The sequence below is a fragment of the Chelonoidis abingdonii genome, chromosome 11 (genome assembly GCF_003597395.2).
Source record: "Chelonoidis abingdonii isolate Lonesome George chromosome 11, CheloAbing_2.0, whole genome shotgun sequence".
Taxonomy (NCBI): domain Eukaryota; kingdom Metazoa; phylum Chordata; order Testudines; family Testudinidae; genus Chelonoidis; species Chelonoidis abingdonii.
In genome coordinates, this window is record NC_133779.1 from 62,794,891 (window position 1) to 62,817,481 (window position 22,591).

At 55.0% G+C, this 22,591-nt stretch overlaps 1 protein-coding gene across 1 annotated transcript in view; it reads right to left on the reverse strand.

Moving 5' to 3' along the window:
* BCAM (basal cell adhesion molecule (Lutheran blood group)) overlaps nucleotides 1-22,591 on the reverse strand; it is a 37,102-nt gene that overhangs the window by 7,865 nt on the left and 6,646 nt on the right. Inside the window, exons 2-10 of the mRNA XM_075070487.1 lie at nucleotides 12,033-12,160; nucleotides 11,348-11,564; nucleotides 10,668-10,738; nucleotides 10,346-10,442; nucleotides 9,688-9,870; nucleotides 7,115-7,239; nucleotides 6,778-6,934; nucleotides 5,891-6,006; nucleotides 5,378-5,519 (exon numbers count right to left, since the gene is read on the reverse strand). Of these exons, the coding sequence (XP_074926588.1) occupies nucleotides 5,378-5,519; nucleotides 5,891-6,006; nucleotides 6,778-6,934; nucleotides 7,115-7,239; nucleotides 9,688-9,870; nucleotides 10,346-10,442; nucleotides 10,668-10,738; nucleotides 11,348-11,564; nucleotides 12,033-12,160 (1,236 nt within the window). The remainder of the gene's footprint in view (nucleotides 1-5,377; nucleotides 5,520-5,890; nucleotides 6,007-6,777; nucleotides 6,935-7,114; nucleotides 7,240-9,687; nucleotides 9,871-10,345; nucleotides 10,443-10,667; nucleotides 10,739-11,347; nucleotides 11,565-12,032; nucleotides 12,161-22,591) is intronic.

The following is a 22,591-nucleotide window of genomic DNA, read 5'->3' on the forward strand; positions in this document are numbered from 1 at the left end:
TGAGAAGGCATGAACTCCCTGCCAGTGCCCAATGGCTCCCCGGCACGTGGCGCTTGGTTGAGCTCCCTGCTCTGCTGCTTCTGTGCCAATGCCACGCAGCCAGAGAGCTTGTTACGTAGAATTGCCAGGCACCAACACCTGCAGAGGACTAACTGAGGACGCCGGCACACGTTGATTCTGGTCCCGCGGGGGCCGTTGAATCCATGCGCTGCCTGCTACCGGCATGGGCCATGGTTGAGCCTCCTGCTCCTGCTGCTTTCATGCCAACTGCACCGCAGCCAGAGAGCTCGCCATAAGTCAGATCGCCGACAGCCACGACACCTGCCGCGCACCGCATCTGCACCGTGGATCCAGTCCCACAAGGGCCGTGAATCCAGGTGCCGGAACCGCTCCCCGGCCAGCGCCATGATTGAGTTTCCCTGTTCCTGCTGCTTCCATGCCAACTGCAACCGCAGCCAGAGAGCTCGCCCTAAGTCGGATTCCGCCCGCACCGACACCTCCGCGGCACCGACAACGTCGGCACCGTCGATCCCAGTCCCACAAGGGCCGTCGAATCCAGTGCCTGAACTGCTCCCCGGTGACACGCCATTGGTCGAGCATTCCTGCTCCTCTGCTCCCAGGTGCAAACTGCACCGCGGACAGAGAAGCCTGTCTAAGTCCGGATTGCCCGGCACCGACACCTGCTGCAGGCACCGGCCGACATCAGCCCCGTCGATCCGGTCCCACAAGGTCCTGAAAGCTCCCCGGTACACACTGTGGTCGAGCTTACTGTTCCCTCCACGCCGGAGACATTTCCACGCGAGGGGATCTCATTGCCGTGACAGACAGTGGTGCTGCCTGAACCCCGGCACCGCCGGTGCGGCTTGCTCAACAGTCTCTTGGCAAGCCTCCTTGTACGACCATCCTCTGTCAGCGCAGCAGGGCGGCACCACGTTCATGATACGGTCCGCGAGACGCGTCCAAGTTCCATCGGCACTCCTCTTCCGACGCCACTTGCAGTCCCGCGCTGCTCTTCCTCGGCACCGGTCGCATTCCGCCGCCACGGTCGGTGTCCCGTTCACCCGAAACCCATATCCGGACTGTTCACCTCCCAGCACCGCTACAGCCACTGTGACTCCTGTAGCCACTCCAACCTCGAGATCTCGATCGACCTCCAGCACCGTTCCTCTGGTCGCATGGGTTTCCGGATTTCGTTCAAGGTACCAGTGCGCCTTGCGTACTGGTCCCAGTGCCTAAGTTGGGCAGGTCTGGTAGAGTCAGACCTCTCCCCATGATCTTTCAGCACCTCCAGGGCCATCCAGACAAGCATGCAGTGTCTTCCAATGCGGACAGCTCTTATGCTACTGGACCGCGATTCTGGTGTGCCACAGCCAACAACCTGGAGAGCCCATCAGCTCTCTATGGAGGGTAGCACTCAATGCGGACCTCCCGATGCAGGAGGTAGGGGACCCGGTTAGTGGACATTCTATCGCCGGTTGCCTCTAGAGGGGCCCTACCCGTTTATTTGACATACAGGCGAATGCCGATCCTCTAGGGAGGTGTACGACTCTGTCTGTCGTCCTCCTCCCTGCGCAACTAGTCATTCAGTTGCTCAAGAAAAAAGGGAACGCATGGCCAAACAGGCGCCAGCCCCGAAATCGAAGAGGGTTTAGAGCGAATGACCCTACTCAGCTGCAAGGTTATTTGCAAGGCTCTTATAGCCTGCGTGGCAAATCAATAAGCCCTGCTTTGCCCCCTATAATCACAACATCTGGATAACGGGGATAATATTATGGAGCTTCTCCAATCAAGACTGCGGCCAGGAGTCACTGCCCTCTTGGAGGAAGGGAAAAAGGCAGCTTAGAGTTCTCTTCAGGCCTTCGTTACCATGAGAGCATCTCATGCTTCCGGTTTCAAACCTCCGGCTTCACAACTTACACAGTATGTTGGTAAAGGGCCCTTGCGGTGAAATCAACCCCAGGCTAGCAAAGCTGGAGGGCACACAGGTCCTAATGAAGCTTCCTCTTCCGCATGCTACACCGACGGCTAATGCAGGCCTTTCGCCCAGCCACAACTCACCACACTCTGTGCTAGCCACAGATCGGGCTTTGGCAGTCGGCGCGACTGAGGTTGGTCGCGACGACCATCAGGAAACCCTAAGGGCCAAGATCGAGGCCCCTCACAATCACGATCGGGGACCAAAGACGAACTTCCAAAGGTGCGCCCGAGGCGGCGTACCAGTTACAAGGCGGCCTTACCACTCCTACTTCCTCTTGGCGTGGTCCAGTTACTTCAGTTAGCGGTCCCTGTACATGGTGGAAGTTTGGTGCCACCTCCAAATTTGTTCCAACCCTGTCCTCTTCAAGGACTCCTCATCGGGTGTAATCCTCTTACAAGGAGACACGAGACGCGATGGACGAAAGTGGGGCAACTATCCCTAAATCCCCGACTCGTACGGAGGGTCTCAGACCTATCCACACCTACGAGAACTCAACCAGTTATGTAAGTGATCCGCATGGCATCCCTGGGAACGCATATACCTGTCTGTAGATCCTGGAGGCTGGTTGCCGCCTCAATATGATAAGGACGCGTACTTTTCACATTGCCATCTTCCCCTCCGCCAACAGGAAGAGTACCATCTCTTTCTAGCCAACCGTTCTGGTACTTCCAGTTTACGGTCCTGCTGTTTTGGCCTTGCTACAGGCCCCACTCAGGGATTACCGAAGTGTGTGGCTGTAGGTCGCACCCACCTCCGCCGACGTCGGATATGCGTTTCCGTATCTGGGCGATTGGCTTATTGAGGAGCCACCACCACTACTTCACTCAGGTCGTTGGGCATCGTCAAGGACCTATTCACAATTCTAAGCCTTGTATCGGTCACTACGGAAACATCCACTCTGGTTCCCACTGTTCGGTCTCCGGGTTCCGCACGGCTTCTTGCATTTGTAACCAAACACGCTAAGCTCTGCTGCTGTCATTCTCCAAGTTATGGCTCAAATCGCATACGCCCGGATAGGGCCAGTGGTCACCATTAGTCACCATTCCTGAGCACCTAGGCTCCCTGAAGGTGGGCTAAACTCCCTCCTGGTGTGGGCAGGGATGCCGCTCTATCCGCCCAGCCCTCCTGTCCCTGACGATTGGGAGGTGTCATCTCTCAGCTCAGTGCTTCACCATCACTAACCTTCGAGCTTTAAGGCCTTTGGTTTCTGCAGGGGCTGGCGTTCCACATCAATGTTCAAAAGATGAGAGCAGTCTGCTGTGTGTGCCAGGGTTCCAGCAGTAGCTGCGACGGCCGTAGCGTCTCAGTGTTACAGCCAGCACAAGGCCATGTACTACATAGACAACCTGGAGGGATATGGTCCTCCTCCTTTTGTCAGGAGTCCATCCATCTCCTGGGACTGCTGATAGACCAGCTCGATAAATCTGTGTAGCATCCTTTTCCTTGGCAATTCGGACTCAGCAGGGTTTTCCTGTCTCAATCAGTGGTCGCCCTGCCTGATTGTGAACGCATTTTTGTGGCCAGAAGTGGGGTTCTCTTCCCCCCCCCACATATGGACCTGTTGCTTACGCGCGAAAAACGGGAATATGTCCGAGGTTCCTGCTCCTTCTAAGGTCTCTCCCGGACCGATCTCGGACAAGCTGTCCTCATGCCGTGAAGGGCCCACACCTTTTATGCCTTCCCGCCGTTCCCCCGGTCATTGGGTCGCTGTCAAACTTCGCAGGAGCAGAGCCGGCATCATCAATGATCACTCCAGCGTTGTTCTAGGCAGCCTAATATTGCCATGGTTGGTCGGCCTGTATAGCTGCCAATTACCCTGCCACTCCACCCAGACTCTACCTCAGGTCACGTCAGACTTCGCCGCCTGACCCTGCAGTTTCTCTCACCTCACCGTGTGGCTCCTACGTGACATCAGGGTGGCAGGATGCCTTCCCTTGGTAACGTACCTGGCAGAAGGTGGAAGCGTCTCTCCTACAGGTCAAACGCTTAAATCTTACTCCTGCTGCCTCTCGATCCCCTCTATTTTGAGACTACCCTCGCGGCCTGCAACAGCGGGGCCTAGCGGTGTTCGCGAAGGTCACCTTGGCAGCCAATCTCTACCTTCCACCCAGCGCTAGGTGGTCGTTCTGTGTTCTCAACGACTCTATTCGCGTTTTCGGGGTTCCCTCAAGGGCTTGGAGCGGCATACACCTTAGGTTACGCCGCCCAGCCCCCAACCTGGGACCTCAACCTGGTGTTTACACGCAGACTTATGTCTTCCTGCCATTCGACCACGTTTAGCGACCTGCTCGCGCTACTACCTGTCTTGGAAGACAGGCTTTCCTCGAGCCATTACAATCGGCCAGAGATCTTCGAGGCTCAGGGCTCTTATGGTGGTTCCCATTACTTTATGTTTACAAGACAAGGTGCAGTTACGTCCACACCCGGCTTTCCTCCCTAAAGTGGTTTCGGCCTTTCATTTACACACTCAACGTGACGGAGGACAACCAATTGCACTCTGGACATCTGTAGAGCGCTCGCTGTTTATGTTGAGCGGAACAAAACCATTTTGTAACACGCTCCCTAACTTCTCGGTCGCGTCAGTAGCAGTCAAAGGAAATGGCCTACTGTTTCCTCTCAGTGGATCTCATCTGGGTGATAACGTGCCGACCCGCACTTGTTTATGATTTGGCTCACTTTCCCCAAGTCCACATCACCCATTGCGTTCTACCAGGGTCAGGCTTCATCTGCCGCCTTGCTAAAACGTTCTAACCCACGAGATCTATCGCGCAGCTCCATGTCCCTGCGTCCATACCCTGCTTCGCATTATGCTCTGGTTCAAACTAGTCAAAGAAGATACTGCAGCCTTTGGCTCCGCAGTTTTACATTCTGCCATTTTTCACTCCGACACCCACCGCCTACATAAGGCTTGGGAATCACCTTAACTGAATGGATTATTGAGCATCACTTCGAAGAGAAAAAGCGGCGCGCACACACCTGAATGGAATGCATATGAGCAACCACTTGAAGAAGAAGTTCTCTGATGCTCTCACCCCCTGGGCCCCATCCTGTCTGTCAGGGGCATGAAAAATCCAGCTCCTCAGTGCATGGCTTTGCTGGCAAATGCCCCCATCCCCTGGTGTAGACGCAGCCGCGCCACTGCCAGCATCACTAACCTCCTTGCAGGAGGTGGTGCAGCTCTGCCTTACGCTGCATCCACACTGGGGGCTCTGCCCAGAGAGCGACGCAGCACTAGCTGCCCTGTTGGAGACAAGGCCTTGGGAATTCGATGTTGATTTCAGTAGGTTGTGCTGCGAACACCCTACAGATCTGCCACCCCAGCCCCTGTACTGCCACCCCATGCCCTGTCCCAGCTGGGGGGTACACCCCACATCTGTGCACCAGGGGAGAGCTCCGTACCTTCCACGGTAACCTGGATGGTCTGGTCCCGCTGCAGCCCTGGCACACTGGGCACGGAGGCCTCGCAGGTGTAAGTGCCGGCCACGTGGTATGAGACGGAGTGCAGGGTGTGGGTGCCACCATGAGCCACTCGCTCCTTGCCCTGCAATGAGAGAGGACACTAGGGGGCGCTGTGCTGCATGGAGCAGGGTGGGAGCTCAGTAGGGGGCGCTCTGCCCTGGCAGTCAGTGCTGGCGCCAATGCCCCCATATGGAACTAGGGGGGGCTGCATGGCAGGGAGTGGGATGGGGGCCCAGTAGAAGCAGGTTCCCCAAAATCAGCTATTATCCAGAAAAATCAGTTTTGAGATTTCTGCCTCATTTCACCCCAGAGGTAGCTGCATCTGGCGAGGGATCCCTGTATAAACAGCCCCCGCACCCGACCTCAGAGGTGGCTGCTGGGGGGAGGGTCCTTGTATAAACAAGTCCCCCTGTAGGGCCTGCCGATGCCTAGTCAAGCCCCGGTGGATCTCACCTTCCTCCACACCAGTTTGGGGGGCTGGGAGCCCTGTCCGGAGCAGGTGAGTGTGACGTCTCCACCCAGGGGCACTGTCACTCGTCTGCCTGGGTGCAGGGTCAGGGGGTCCAGGTCTGTTGGGGGAGAGAGAGGGGCAGGGATGCACTAAGCTGTATTGCAGAAGGCTCCTCAAAACATACCTGTGTGAGCATCCCAAGCCAGTTCCCCGGGGTACTCATGCCACCCCTCCCCTCTCACCCCCAGGGCACTCACCCGCCCTCCCAACGTCAACTGTGTCTCCCAGCAGCCCCTGGGGCACTCACAGTGGGGTGGGGGGAAAGGAGGGGATGGCATATCTCCCAGCAGCCCCCGGGGCACTCACAGTGGGGGGGGGGGAGGAGAGGATGGCATTAATCTCCCAGCAGCCCCATGGGCACAGTTGGGGTGGGGGAGAAGGAGAGTCGTTGCGTATCTCCCAGCAGGCCCCCGGGGCACTCACACGTGTTGGTGGGGGGGAGAGGGGAGGGTTGGCATATCTCCCAGCAGGCCCTGGGGCACTGCAAGGGGGGGGGAAAAGGAGGAGATGGCGGATATCTCCCAGGCAGCCTCATGGGCAACTCACAGTGGGTGGGGGGAGAGGGGAGGGGATGGCGTATCTCCCAGCAGGCCCTGGGGCACTCACGGGGGGGGGGGGAGGAGGGGATGGCGTATCTCCCAGCAGGCCCTGGGGCACTCACAGTGGGGTGGGGGGAGAGGAGGGGTGTGCGTATCTCCCAGCAGGCCCTGGGGCACTCACAGGGGGGGGAGAAGGAGGGGATGGCGTATCTCCCAGCAGGCCCTGGGGCACTCACGGGGGGGGGGAAGGAGGGGATGGCGTATCTCCCAGCAGCGCCATGGGCACTCACAGTTGACGTGGATGGTCACCTCCTTCTCCAGCTGCACCTCAGGGGGGCTGTCGAAGTCCAGCACCTGGCACCGGTAGGTCCCGCTGTTGGCCCTGGAAACGCTGGGCAGGATCAGGACCCCGTCCTGCTTGGTGGCCAGTTCCATGACCTTGGAGGCCTGGGGGGATGGGGAGGTGTTCAGGGCAGTCCGGTAACCGTCCCTGGGCTCAGCCCCACGGGGCCCGGGCACCCTCACCACCCCCACAGGGCTCAGCTGCCCGGGGAAGCCTGGTATCTCTCATCCCTGGGGCCTGGGCAGCCCGGTACGCCCCCGTCCGAGGCTGGGGACCACCAATACCTGCACCCGGTAGAAGATGTACTCCGGCTCCGGCTGCCCATCCCCCCGGCAGCGCAGCCTCACGTCGTCCCCCTCCTTGATCACCAGAGGAGACTCCAGCATGAACTCCACGTTCTCCGTGAAATCTGGGGGCAAAGGGGGTCAAAGGTCATGAGTTAACTCCGCTACCCCCAGTGTGTGTGGGGGGGGTTACAGAGCAGCAGCAGGAGTGCGAGTGTGTGACCGAGTGCATGCAAGGAAGGGTCTCTGCACAGGCAATAGCCTCTTTGACAGACCTCAAGGCCAGACGGCACCGCTGTGACCATCTGGTCTGACCCCCAGCATAGTGCGGGCCAGAAACCTGCTCCCAAATCATTCCTGTGGCTGATCTCCCAGGAAACAGCCTGTCTTGCTTTAAAAATCAGCAGTAACAGAGAATCCACCATGGCCCCTGGTAGGTTGTTCAATCCTGAACTCTGCAGATTTCTGTCTGAATTTGTCTAGCTGCAGCTTCCAGCCGCTGGGGCGTGTCAGACCTTCCTCTGCCTGACTGAAGAGCCCGCTAGCAAATATTTGTTCCCCAGGTAGAGACTTGGACTGGGATCACGTCACCCCTTTGCCTTCTCTCTGTGAGGCTAAATAGCCTTGAGTTCTGAGGCAATCACTACAAGGCAGGTTTTCTGACCTTTACATCGTTCTCTGACCCCTCCAATCGACCAACATCCTCCTGGACCCAGGATCCCAGGAGTGGTTGGAGGGAAAATAACCTTTCTGCTCCTACTGGCGGTCTCCTTGTGTACGCCTCCCAGGACTGCAGGAGCTGTTTTGGCTACAGCTTCGCACCGGGAGCTCACGTTCAACTGCTTATCCACCCCCAAAATCTTTTTCAGAGTTGTTGCTTCCCAGCACCCTCCCGTAAGGATGGCCGAGATTCCCAGAGGTGTGCACTGACATTTCGCCATAGTTAAATGCATATTGTTTGCTGGCGCCCAGCTTACCGAGTGAGCCGGATTTCTCTGACTCAGTGACCCGTCCTCTTCAGTATTTACCACTCCCGCAATTTTTGTGTCATCAGCAAACTTTATCCGGTAGGATTTTGTTTTATTCCAGGTCACTGATAAAAATGTGAAATAGTGCAGACCTCTGCAGGCCTCACCAGAAACCCACCAGCTCGAGGACAATTCCCCGTTTAGTTACGTTTTGTGATCGATCAGTTAGCCAGTTTTTAATCCAGCTAATGTGCGCTGTGTTCATTTTCTATCTTTCTAGATTTATAATCAAACCATCCTGTGGTACCAAGCCAACATCCTTACAGAAGTCTAAGTCCATCACGTCAACACTGTTATCTTGAGCAATCGAACTTGTCATCTCATCAAAAACAGGTACCAAGTTAGCTTGACATGATCTATATTCCATAGACCCCTGATGATTCATATTAACTACATCACCCTCTTTTAATTCCTTGTTAATCGAGTCCTCTATCAGCCACTCTGTTATCTTGCCCAGGATCAAGGTCAGGCTGACAGGCCTATAACTACCTGGATCATCCTGTTTAAGAACTGGCACAACCTTTTCTTTCTTCCAGTCTTTTGGAACTTCCCCGGGGCTCCAGACTTCTTGAAAATCAACATTAACAGCAGCTCCTTTAAACTCTGGGATGAGACTTATCTGGTTCTGCTGACTTAAAAGGTCTAACCTTTAGTAGCTTTTGTTTAACATCCTTCAGAGATACTAGTGGAATGGAAAGAATGTTATTACCATGTGATAAGATATAATCTGTTTTATCCCCAAACAGAGCAGAAACATCTACCGAGCATGTCTGCGTTTTCTGCATTATTAGTGATAATTCTACCTTTTCCATATAGTAACAGACCAATACCATTGCCAGGATTAGTTTTGTTCCTAATACATTTTTTAAAACTCATAATTGTCCTTAACTCTACTGGCCACAGATGTCTCCTAGCATGCCTTTGCTTCCCCTATCAATTTCCTACAGTTCCTAACTTCTGATTTATATTCATTCCTATCAGCTTCCTCTTTCTTCCATTTATATTTATTTACATAAATTTTATAGTTGCCTTTCATTTTCCCTCCAAACAAGGTTGTTTTTTTAACCAGCACAGCTTTCTTCTTCAGTTGTGGAATTGTGGTTTTTGGGAATCATGTAAGGTGTTCTTAAATTATTCCTGTTTCTGTGCAGCAGTTGCAAGATGCTTGTGCAAAGGCTTTTGCACAAGAACCCCATGATGCACATACACCAGGAAGAGCCAATGACGTGTGTGAGTGGAGAGACTGCAGGGCAGGGCTGCAATCACAGCACTACGTCAGGCTGAACGTGTTACAGACGATACTGGCTGAACTGGGGCTTCTGCGCACAAGCGTGTGCAGGGTCTGTGTCCCTGCACATAGTTGTGCAAGGCCAAGGGAGGTTTCCAGTCTTGGTGCGTGTGTCAGGGTCAGTACCAATGGAAGCCTAACGTCCCTGTGCCTGCACACAAACACACTTGTGCAAGGCTAGCATCCTCGTGCACATGCCATACCTGTGCCAGTGCACTCAGTACTGCCAGTGTCCTGGGGGTGCGAGGGTTACTCACAGTGCAGCACGAGGCTGAAGCGCTCTGAGGTGGTGTTGCCCACCTTCCCCTGGGGCAGCGGGTACTGGACCAGGCACTGGAACTGGGCATCCTTGTCAGCCTTGCTGGGGCGCAGATAGAGGGTGCTGGACACAGACTGCAGCCCTGAGGCCTCCTTCACGGAGCGAGACACCACGTACATGTCTGGGGGGAGAGCAGAGAGGTCAGCACAGGAGTCAGTGCAGGGGGGACAAGAACACAGCGCAAAGCACACAGGGGTCAGCATGTGGGGTGACGAGAGCACAGGAGTTGGTGCAGGAGGGGACGAGAACACAGGGGCCAGCGTGCGGCAGGGAGCGCAGATGTCAGGGTGGAGGGGACAAGAGTGTGGGGGGGGATGAGAACACAGGGGTCAGCGTGTCGGGGGGTGAGAGCACAGGGGCCGGCGTGGGGCAGGGGATGCAGAGGTCAGGGTGGGGGGACATGGGAGCACAGGGGCCAGTGTGGGGCAGGGAGCACAGAGCTCAGGGCGAGGGGCAGCGGAGAGAGCAGGGGCAGCACAAGTAGGCATTTGGGGAACGCGGCTGTTGGAGAGGTGGGCGAGGGGCAAGCTGGGGAGGGTCAGAGGGGCCCAGCAGCAGCGGGGAGGGGCCCGGGGGGGAGGAGTTGTCTATGTTACCGTCATTGCGTTCAGTAGGCGCTTCCAGGCGGGCCCCATCCTTGAACCAGCTGATGGTGGGGGCGGGGTTGGCGTTCCGGCTGCTGCAGGTGGCAATCTGGGCACAGGCACGCTACATCACTCCCAGCACAGCCCCCCACTTACCCAGCCCCCTCACACAGTGCAGGGACCCCCAGTCAGAGGGAGGTGCCAGGGGCCGGGGACCCCAGTTCCAGAGTGCTGGGTCTGAGTGACCCTAATGAACTGTGGGACCTGACTCCCACCCAGGGAAGGGCCTCCGCTCCCGCAGCTTGGCACCACCCCGTCCACTTGGTCGCCTCACCTCTGACACCGACCGCTCCATCACGGACAGGATCCCGGGGTTAGCTGTGAGCTCCGGAGGTTCGGGGGGTTCTGCAGGGAGCAGAGCGAGCAAGCGTGAAAACAGAACCGAACCGCACCGGGCCAGGTTGCTGCACAGAACCAGGCCAGACCTGGCTAGGCGCAGCGTGTCCAGGGGGGGCAGTGCGGTGACAGTTACAGAGAACAAGTTCAGTGAGTGGGCGTGTGTGCACAGAACCCCGCCAGGGAGGGGGCTGCAGGGCGAGGGTCGATCGACTCCTGCCCCATGGAGGCACGAGCAGCCTGGGCCGCAGGGTCACATGTGCAGATGGACGTGCGAGGGACCGGCATGCAAGGCCCATTCCCTGTAGCATCCATGTCCCTGCACCCACACACAAGTGAGTGGGATCCCTGGGCCTGCCTCAGTGAGCTCGGCCAGAGGCAGCTGCATCCATGGAGCTAGCCCTAACCTCGCAAGCAGAGAGCTTGCACAAGGAGGAGAGGCTGGCTGGGCCAGAGTGGGGGGCTGAGGGAAGGGGGTGCAGTCCCAAGGAAGGGGGAAGATTAGGGGTGTGGGGGGCAGTGAAGGAGGTGCAGTGCCAGCAGGGGGGAGGGTGTCTACCACCAGCCTGGGAGGGGAAGCTGGGGGGGTGCCAGGGCACATGGGGAGGTGTCTCTCACCGTACACCCGGAGCTGGGCCACCCCCTCGGCGCTGCCTGCGGCCCCTGCTGTCACTTGGCAGGAGAAGGCCCGCTCGTCTCTCACGTCGGCCTTCGGCAGAACCAGGCTGAGATCGGGGTCCATGTAGACATGGCCTGAGTACTCGGTGCCCTGGTCCACCCCCCCATGGCCCCCCTCGCTGTAAGCCACACGCCGCCTCTCCCCGTCCCGGTCCGTCTGGGGGGAGAGGAACAGAGTTAGTGACTCCCCCTTTGCACAAACATGTGGGATTCACCCCAACATCCCCTTGCACACGAGTGTGGGATTCACCCCAATGCCCCTCCTCGCATACATGTGTGAGAGTCACCCTCAATGCCCTTCTTCGCACATACGTGTGGGATTCACCCCCAACAGCTCCCTTGCACATGCATGTATGGGACACCCCCGTCGCAGACCTCTCTCTCTCTCTCTCTCACACACACACATAGGATTCGTCCCTGCACTCATGTCACATCCATCCTCCCCCATGGGATTCTCACATCCCCTTTGAGCACAATTAGATTCACACCCACAGTTCCCCCAGGCAGTAGCATAACCCCCACCATGTACAGCGAATCTCCACCGGCCCCCCAGGTGAGGATTCACACCAGCATCCCCCATGACACCCTCCCCCCGCTGCTTGCACGTGCGTGCCAGGATACTCACGACGAACCATTCCACCAGACGGGTGTCAGGTGACCCAGTGATACTGTGTGTGCAGGGGATGGTGACCAGGGATCCCAGCAACACCTCGACCTGCGCTGGCACTGAGATCTGCACCACGGCCAGGCAGCCTGGGGGGCAGGATGGGGAGAACGAGTGAGATGGTCCTGTGGGAACTATGGGCCCTAAGAGCACCCCTGGATGCTCCCTATGGCCCAGTATGGCCCCTCCCACCCCTGGGCCAACACTACCCCCTGTGGCTCCTTATCCTCCTCCTCCAGTCCCAGAGAATCAATAACCTCTCTCTGGCTTGACGCCCTCTTCCGTCCCGCACAGTCCTGCCCCTACAGCTCTGCAGATCTTAGGAGCTGGGGATGGGTGAGGGGCGGGGGGAATAGGGCGAGAGAAGGAAGCGAAGGGAGAGGAAGTGGGAGATTGAAGGGGGCGAAGGGAGGTGGAGGTGGTGGAGAAAAAACCAAATCATAGAATTGGAAGGGACCTCTTAAGATCATCTAGTCCAGGCCCCTGCACTCAAGGCAGGACTAAGTATTATCTAGACCATCCCTGACAGGGGTTTGTCCAACCTGCTCTTAAACATCTCCAAGGATGAAGATTCCACAACCCCCCTGTGCTACATGTTCCAGTGCTTAACCACCCTGACAGGAAGTTTTCCCTAATGTCCAACCTAAACTGCCCTTGCTGCAATTTAAGCCCATTGCTTCTTGTCCTGTCCTCAGAGGTTAAGAACAACAATTTTTCTCCCTCCTCCTTGTAACAACCTTTTATGTACTTGAAAACTGTTATCGTGTCCCCTCTCAGTCTTCTCTTCTCCAGACTAAACAAAACCAATTTTTTCAACCTCCCCTCATAGCTCATGTTTTCTAGACCTTTCATCATTTTTGTTGCTCTTCTCTGGACTTTCTCCAATTTGTCCACATCTTTCCTGAAATGTAGTGCCCACAACTGGACACAGTACTCCAGCTGAGGCCTAATCAGCGCCGAGTAGAGCAGAAGAATAATTTCCCGTGTCTTGCTTGCAACACTCCTGCTAATACATCCCAAAACGATGTTTGCTTTTTTTGCAACAGTGTTATACTGTTGACTCATATTTAGCTTGTGGTCCACTATGACTCCCAGATCCCTTTCCACAGTGCTCCTTCCTGAGCAGTCTGTCACGGAGTCCCCAGGTGATGCTCTGGAACTGCTCCCCACAAAGCCAGGCAGGACTTTGGGGAGCCTCCTCTCCCTTGAAGCAGACTGTCTGCAGGGCAAGAAGCTCCCACGGCTTCACCTCCTGGGTCTGACCTTGGAGCATTCAGCATCCTCTGCCCCTCCGTGCGCTTCCCACAGCGAGTCCGCCCCAGTGGGGCCTGGGGGGGCCACAGGGTCCTGCACCCCCACTTTGCAATCAGACGTTGACTCTCACCCAGCCAGTAAAACAGAGGTTTATTCGATGACAGCAACAGGGTCTAAAACAGAGCTTGTAGGTACAGCAAACCAGACCCCTCGGCTGGGTCCATTCTAGGGGTCAGTGAGCCAGACCCCCACTTCTGCACTTCATTCCGTCCCCAGCAAGCTCCAGACTAACAACCCCCTCCAGCCCCTCCTCTCTGCTCAGCCCCTTTCCCTCACCTGACCTCTTTGTCTCCAACACCTTCAGCTGGCACCTTTGCAGAGGAGGGGCCCAGGCCATCAGTTGCTAGGAGACAGAGGGTCAGGTATTTAGGGGCACTGGCCCTTTGCTCTGCCAGATACTTAAGAACTGTCATGGGGACACTGAGGCACCAACACAGTATTCAGAGAAAACATTAAGAACATTCCTAGTTCATCACACAGTCATTTCCCATTTTGTACGCGTGCAACTGATTGTTCCTTCGTAAGTGGAGGACTTTGCATTTGTCCGTATTGAATTTTATCCTATTGACTTCAGACCATTTCTCTGGTTTGTCCAGATCATTTTGAATTTTAATCCTATCCTCCAAAGCACTTGCAATCCCTCCCAGCTTGGTATCATCCACAAACTTTATAAGTGTACTGTATGCTCTATGCCATGATCTAAATCATTGATGAAGATATTGAACAGAACCGGACCAAGAACCCTTCCCTATGGGACCTCTGTAGTTATGCCCCTTCAGCATGACTGCAAACCATCGATAACTACTCTCTGGGAATGGTTTTCCAGCTAGTTCTGCACCCACCTTGTAGTAGCTCCATCTAGGTTGTATTTCCCTAGTTTGTTAATGAGAAGGTCATGTGAGACTGTATCAAAAGCCTGACTAAAGTCCAGATATAACACGTCTACCACTTCCCCCCATCCACAAGGCTTGTTACACTGTCAAAGAAAACTATCAGGTTGGTTTGACATGATTTGTTCTTGACAACTCCATGCTGACGGTTATTTATCACCTCATTATCTTCTACATGTTTGAAAACCGATTTCTGAATTATTTGCTCCATTATCTTTCCAGGTGCAGAAGTTAAGCTGACAGGTCAGTAATTCCCCAGGTTGTCCTTATTCCCCGTGTTATAAATGAGCACTAGATTTGCCCTTTTCCAGTCCTCTGGAATCTCTCCTGTCTCCCAGGACTTTTCAAAGATAATTGCTAATGGCTCAAATATCTCCTCAGTCAGCTTCTTGACTATTCTAGGACGCATTTTATCAGGCCCTGGTGACTTGAAGACGTCTAACTTGTTTAAGTAATTTTTGACTTGTTCTTTCCCTATTTTAGACTCTCATCCTACCTAATTTTCACTGGCATTCACTATGTTAGATGTCCAATTGCCACCAACCTCCTTGGTGAAAACCAAAACAAAGACATCATTAAGCACCTCTGCCATTTCCGTATTTTCTGTTATTGTCTTTCCCCCCTCACTGAGTAACAGGCCCACCCTGTCCTTGATCTTCTTCTTGCTTCTAATGTATTTGTAGAGTTTTCTTGTTTCCTTTTATGTCCCTAGCTAGTTTGATCTTGTTTTGTGCCTTGACCTTTCTAATTTTGTCCCTACATATGTGGTGTTTGTTTATATTCATCCTTTATCATTTGACTGAGTGTCCACTTTTTGTAGGACTCTTTTTTGAGTTTTAGATCAGTGAAGATCTCCTGGTCAAGCCAGGGTGGTCTTTTGCCAGACTTCCTGTCTTTCCTACACAGTGGGGTAGTTTCCTCTTGTGACCTTAATAATGTCTCTTTGAAAAACTGCCAGTTATCTTCACTTGTTTCTCCCCTTAGACTTGCTTCCCTCAGGATTTTACCTACCGAATCACTGGGTTTGCTAAAGTCGCCTTCTTGAAATCCATTGTCTTTATTGTGCTGTTCTCCCTCTTACCATTCCTTAGAATTATGAACTCTATCATTTCGTGGTCACTTTCACCCAAGTTGCCTTCCACTTCCAAATTCTCAACCAGTTCATTTGTCATTTGACCATTATTTGTCAAATCAAATCTAGAACAACCTCCCCTCAGTAGTTTTCTCCATCTTCTGAAATATGGCCTTCTGTTAATTCGTTTAGCTAAGAACCGGTGACAGACCTCCTTCAAAGTCATCCTGATTACCTTTTGTTCTGCAAGGAAATCCCAAGTTGTCAAAGAGGACATGAAATTGTATAAAAGATCCTTGGGTCCTGATTCTGCTTAAGCTTCATCGGGGAAGTTTGAGTCACAAGACAGGTCCCAGTTATGCTGGTATGCCTTGAATATGATATTTAGACATTGGACTATAACCTATTAACTGAATTCTAAAGGAATTCTGCAACTACAAAGCTCACCATCTCTACCATGAATCTGAACTTCAGTGAATTGAACTCGGATCTGTATGTATATTGATCTTTTAGCCATACTCTCTCTCTCTTTTGTTTTTTAATAAATTTTAGTTTAGTTAATAAGAATTGGCTGTAGCGGGTATTTGGGTAAAATCTGAAACATTCGTTAACCTGGCAGGTGATGTGTCTGATCTTTGGGATTGGTAGAATCTTTTCTTTTACATGATGAAATAAGATTTACAGAAATATTCATCATATTTGACGTGGGTACCTGGATGGAGGCCTGTGGCTGGGCACTTTAAGGGAACTGTGTTGTTTGGACTCCTGAGTAACCAGTGAGGTAATAAAGAAGCTGTTTTATGCTGGTTGGTGAATCTAAATGCTAGAATCTTCACCAGCTTTTTGGGGGTTTGGCTGCCCCATTCTTTGCAGTTCACTCTGAGTGACCACAGCTGGCCCCCACTAGGACCCTGGTCCCAAAGTATACTCATACTTGGATACACACTCCCACGGGTTAACTGGGGTTTTGGATAAGAATCACACACTTGTCAAAATTTAATTTTTGATATTGGAGAGTTTAAGGGTTAAAAATCAGTTACAGTGAGTGACCCCTGATCAAGATCCTGACAGAAAAAGCCTGGAAGAATTGTGCTCACAGAGAGGGTTGTCTTTTAAGAAAAAGGCCCCAGAGCAGGAACTAAAAAATCTGTTACTGGCCAGTGATAAGGAATCAGACCCCACGAAAATGCTTGCAGTGAGAAACCAGCACCTAGAACTTGAACATAAGCAAAAGATAGCTGATATGGAAGGAGAAGCTGCTGAAAGTGAACGCCTGTGTTTTGAACATGAACAGAGAATGGCAGATATTTGATTGCAGGAACTAGAAGCTAAGGCAAAAGTGAACAGACAAACTCCACTTCAAGAGAATAAAGGAACAACAGGAACTGTATCATCCTGGAAAGCCAGCTCCTCTCACCAGCAAAGATGGGGATAGAATCTCTCCAGTTTGTAGCGATGTTGGTATGTTGTTTGACTCTAAGCAGTTGTCTGTGTGTAACCAAATATACTCCAACACTGCCACCTTTTACTGTGAGTTCAGGTGAAGGTAACCCCATAACGTGCAGAGAATGTAAAAGTCAATGGGAAAAGCTGTTTGTACAGCTTCTAACATCACTCTTGTTAAAGCAGATCTTGTCAAAGAGGAAGATTATTTACCAAATCAGAGTGTGAATGTTGTGATCCTCTATGAATTTATTGTACATGTGCCTTTAGCCAGAATCCACTGCGACTGGAATGGGGTTAAATGTGAAGTTATAGCTGGTGTAAGGAAAATATTGCCTACGGATCTTTTGACTGGGGATGATATTAACACTTTGTTCAGTTGAGTTGATGACATAAACCAGTCACAGGAAAGAAATAATCCTGAACCTGTGTCTACAAGGGGCAAGGATTTGCCTATGGAGGGTTTCTCCAAATGTTTGTCTGAGGAAGATGGCTGTTTATCTGTGCAAAGAAACCGTGCATAGGTGGAAGAAATTTTGGAGTGTCTGTCTGGGATCTCAGAAATGAATCTGACATTAGATAGGACTCAGGAAGATGGTTCTCTAGAACAAATTAAAGTTGGTGATCAGGGTAAAGCCGTAACTGAGGAAGGAAGGGGGACATGCTTGGTGAGCAATACATTGTTGGCTAGTAAAGCTTGGGAAAGTCAACCTGACCCAGGTAAAAGTGATGTGCTTAAAGCAGCTCAGTGTAATAAGACACTATTTGTGGAAAACAGCAGTTCATCTGTTAAGGGAGGGGAAGGCAAACAGAGTTTAGATGAGCACAATTCTCCACACTGGTAACAGGTAAGGTGTAGGTATAAGGACACTCATCTTCCACTAACCTGGCCTTCCCAAACGGCTGATTCGACAAAGCCATCAGCTCAGAAGGCTGCCTCGGATCATCAGGGTGGCTCCCCACTGGGACCCCGGTCACAGGGTGGGAAAAGGGGGGAGATGGAAGGTGTGATTGGAGTTGGGGGGGAAGTTAGGGGGTGATGGGAGTGATGGGTTAGGGGGAGAAGGGAGGTGTGGGGGGTTAGGGGGAGAAGGGAGGTGTGTAGGGGATTAGGGGGAGACGGGAGGGGGTGATGGGAATGGCAGGTTAGAGGGAGAAGGAAGGTGTGTAGGGGGGTTAGGGGGAGAAGGGAGGGGTGTAGGGGGTGACGGGTTAGGGGGAGAAGGGAGGTGTGTAGGGGGTGATGGGGAGAAGGGAGGCGTTTAGGGAGTGGGGGGGTTAGGGGGAGAAGGGAGCGGTGATGGGAGTGGTGGGTTAGAGGGAGAAGGGAGGGGGAGGGAGAAGGGAGGGGGTGTTGTAGAGAGTGGTGGTTGGGGAGAAGGGAGGGGTGTAGAGGGTGACAGTTAGGGGAGAAAGGGAGGCATTTAGAGAGTGGGGGGGTTAGGGGTAAAAGGAGGGGTGAAGGGAGTGGGGGGAGAAGCAAGGGACGAAGAGAGTGGCGGGTTAGGGGGAGAAGGAAAGTGTGGGGGGGTTAGGGGGAGAAGGAGGTGTGGGGGTTAGAGGGAGAAGGGAGGTGTGGGGGGTTAGGGGGAGACGAGAGGGGGTGATGGAATGGCGGGTTGGGGAGAAGGAAAGATTGTAGGGGGGTTAGGGAGAAGAAGGGAGGGGTGTAGGGGTGGACGGGTTAGGGGAGAAGGGAGTGGTGATGGGGTGGTGGGTTAGGGGGAGAAGGAGGTGTGTAGGGGTTAGGGGAGAAGGGAGTGGTGATGGGAGTGAGGGTTAGGGGGAGAAGGGAGGGGTGAGGGAGTGGTGGTTGGGGAGAGGGAGGCGTTTAGGGAGTGGGGGGTTAGGGGAGAAGGAGTGGTGATGGGAGTGGGTGGTTAGAGGGAGAGGGAGGGTGTAGGAGTGGTGGGTTGGGGGAGAAGGAGGGGTTAGAGGGTGACAGGTTAGGGGAGAAAGGAGCATTTAGAGAGTGGGGGGTTAGGGGTAGAAGGGAGGGTGAAGGGAGTGGAGGAGAAGCAAGGGGACGAAGAAGAGTGGCGGTTTGGGAGAAGGAAATGTGGGGGGGTTAGGGGAAGAAGGGGAGTGACGGTAGGGGGAGAGGAGGTGTGTAGGGTTAGGGGAGAGAGAGGGGGTGATGGGAATGGCGGGTTGGGGAGAGGAAGGTGTGTAGGGGTTAGGGGGAGAAGGGAGTGGTGATGGGAGTGGCAGGTAGGAGGAGAAGGGAGGTGTGTAGGGGCTAGGGGGACGACAGAGGGGTGATAGGAATGGCGGGTAGCGGGAGAAGGAAGGTGTGGGGAGTAGGGGGAGAAGGAGGGGCAGGGGCCGGGGCGGGGGGGGGCAAAAAGACAGACCCTGGGGGCAGGATAGACAGAAGGAAGAGACCCGGGTGGGACAGAGGTATCACCACGATGCAGGGGAGATTATGGGCTGGAGGGGCAGGGAGCCCCCCCGACCCTGACACTGGGGACACCATTGACTTGTTTTCCTTCCTGGAAGTAGCTGGGAGATGAGAGGCTTGCCTGGGGTGAGAGGGCCTCGCACTGGGTGTAACACACACAGGAACGCTAACACACTTGCAGGTTTGCAGGCAGACACACACTAGCCTGCACATCCTGTGCCCTCCTAACCCTGTCACCACACACAATTCAGCCGCACTTTGCTGGCAGGACCCACTAGCCAAGCACCAAAGGTCCAGCTTCCCCCCACCCACACATACCAGCCATCGCGTACTCAAGCACTCACACGCCACTCAAAGATTTGCGCTCACACACTCCCATGCACACCCCTCCAGCTGTAGAGTCCCAGGTGTGTTTACACGCTCAGGCTTGCACAGGGAAACACACCTGCATGCAGGCATTAAAATGACCCCTGCTCGGATCTCCCCAACTCCTCCTAAGAGCCTCACTCTGCACTCCCATCTCCAGAGACCGGCCCAGCTGGGACCCAGGCTCCTGGATCAGTGCTCAGACCCTGCCCCTCGTGTGCAGCTAGAACAGTGGCAAGAGCGAATCCCAGGGCATGGATCTCGGGGCAGACCCCATGGCACTCGGGGCAGGGGGGCTAGGGGGACAAGTCCTGGTTCTAGAGGCTAGGGGTATGAACCTAGAGCACTTGGGGGGACTGGATCTCAGTGCTAGTGCACGGGGGAGGGAAATAGGGGGCTGGGAGATCATTTTTGCTGCGCTTGCAACGCACCTGCAGGGGAGCTGAGCTGAGCTGGGCTGGCGCTTCAGTGGTGCTGGTGAGAAATGGGGGTTGGTGTTTTCCAGACACTATTTCTCTCCCCTTTGTTCCCCTCCTCTGTCTGTCTCATCCCCGCCCCCCCACCAGCTGAGACTCTACCTCCATCCGTCTGGGCTCAGGCTGGGCGGCTGCTGGCGATTGGGGGACCAGTGACAGATTAGCCTCGTTAGCAGAGCCCCCGCCGGGGGACAGGACGGTGACAGCTGGTACCATGGAGGCCATGAAGCAAAGCCCTGGCCAATGTCAGACCCGAGCCATGGGGCCAGAGGAGGGCTATGAGGTGGGGGCAGGGACACCCCCCCGCCCCTCCCCCACATAGTGAGGGGGTCTGAATAAATCCCAAACTTTGCCTTCCCTATAACAAACCAGGAGTCCTGGTTCCCAGCCCCTTCCCTCCCACTCTAGCCCACTAGACCACCCAGCTCAGAAAGAACCCAGGAGTCCTGACTCCACCTCCCCAGCTCTCACCCACTAGGCCTCTGCTCTTACAGACACTTTCCCCAGCTGGTTTCAGAGCCCATCCCTGGCGCGGTTCTTCCCTTTAATTCCCAGAGAAAGTGCTCCCCGCGTTCCACCTGGGCTCCAGACACTGGTGGATTAGGCCCCCTCCCAGGGGGACCACTCTGGGGCCCTGGCTGGGCCAATTGTTGGAGGGTCTATGGGCCCAGAGGATGGGACTCCAGACACCCCTGCCTATGGGGGCTCCTGTGTCTCCAGAGCACTGGGGAGGAAGGGGTTACAGGCCAGGCAGGAAGGAGCTGGGAGCAGATTAAACAGTAACAGGTGCTCCTGACCCAGGGAGCAGCTGTCACTGCCTGAACCCGAGCTGGGCAGCAGGAGCTGAGGTGGGGTGGGGAGCAGGAGCTGGGACCCTCCTGCCCCCTGCACACAGTGGGGCACATTCCCTCCACCACACACAGCCAGGGGACTGGGATGGACGTCTACTCCCACACATGTGCCGGGGGCCCAGCCAGCCTATATGCACTTGCAAAGGGGCACATTGGTGCATGTGTGTGCAAAGGGCCCAGTCAGCCTATTCACGTGTGCGCCAAGGAGAACAGAACACACTGGTGCATGTGTGTGCAAAGGGCCCAGCCAGTCCTATCCAGACATGCACCGAGGGGCACAGGACATGCTCAGTGGTGCATGTGTGTGCACAGGACCCAGGTGCACTCGACACATCCGTGTGCAAGGGGAGGGCTCGGGACACGCTCCTGTGAGTACATACAGCCAAGGACACAGCCTGCCATCTGTGCAACCCACCCAGCGATGCTGGCATCCTGGGAAGGATTCTCCGCTCCCTATTCTCCAAGTCTGTTCATTGCACCAGCTCCACCCCTAGCCTGGGGTCTCCCCCCTACCCTGCTCCCCCACCCTTGGCCTGTGCTGCCGTGAGAAAGTCCAGGTCCAAGGCCTGGCTATGAATAGCATTGCCCAGCCCCGAAATCCCAGAGCAGCTAGAAATAACCCTGGTGAAGGACTTTCCTACTATCTGTCCGGCGGGGGTGTGCAGGGCGGGACTGTTCATCTGCTGCTCCCCAGACCAGGGACTGCATGGCATGGCACACAGCCCTGCAGTCACGCCCAGCTACCCTGGCTAATTAACATGGGGAGCCCCAGGCGGGCGCCTCTGCCAGACAGAGCTCCAGACATCCAGACCCACGGGGACAGGCAGCAAAGAGCAGAGGAAGGGGCTGGGGGCCAGAACTCCTGGGTTCTCTCCCTGGTTCTGGGAGGGGAGTGGGGTCTGGTGGTTAGAGTAGAGGAGCTGGGGCCAGGACCCCTGGGTTCTCTCCCCGGCTCTGGGAGAGGAGTGGGGTCTGGTGGTTAGAGTAGGGGGGCTGGGGCCAGGACTCCTGGGTTCTCTCCCCGGCTCTGGGAGGGGAGTGGGGTGTGGTTAGAGTAGGGGGGCTGGGGCCAGGACTCCTGGGTTCTCTCCCCGGCTCTGAGAGGGGAGTGTGGTCTGGTGGGTTGGTGTGGGGCCAGGGCTGGGGGCCGGGACTCTCCCCAACTGTTCAGAGGGGCTATGTCCTGCACTGCAAAGACAACCAGGGAAAGATGAGAGCTGGGGAGAGGGAGCCAGGTGGGTAGGAGGGCAGTTGCTGAGCAGTGAAAGGTGTCCCTTGTGCAATGGGACCATGCTGGCAGGCACCTGAAACCTTGTCTCCTACCCTCCCCCACACCCCCCAGGGCACAGAGCAGGGCAGGGAGGATGGCCCTGGGGGGCCTACAGCTGCCCCTGGGCAGTGCAGTGGTGGGGGTGTGGAGGAGACCGGCGGGCTCCACTCAGACACACCTGGGTGATGTTATCAGGGCACAGGCTGGAATGTGCATGCTGGGGGCGGGAAGCACCAGCTGGGGCAGAGACGTCACCCGCCTGAGAGCACCGAGCGGAACCAGTCTCACCCCCAACCCCTGGCCAGGCTGATCTCGGTGCAGACCCCCTGTGGAGCCCACTGCGACACTGAACCATGCAGTGTGCCCCTCTTTCTGGGCCAATCTCCAGGTGCACAGGCCCCCTCACCCCACCATCTGCACCATGCAGCCACACTCCA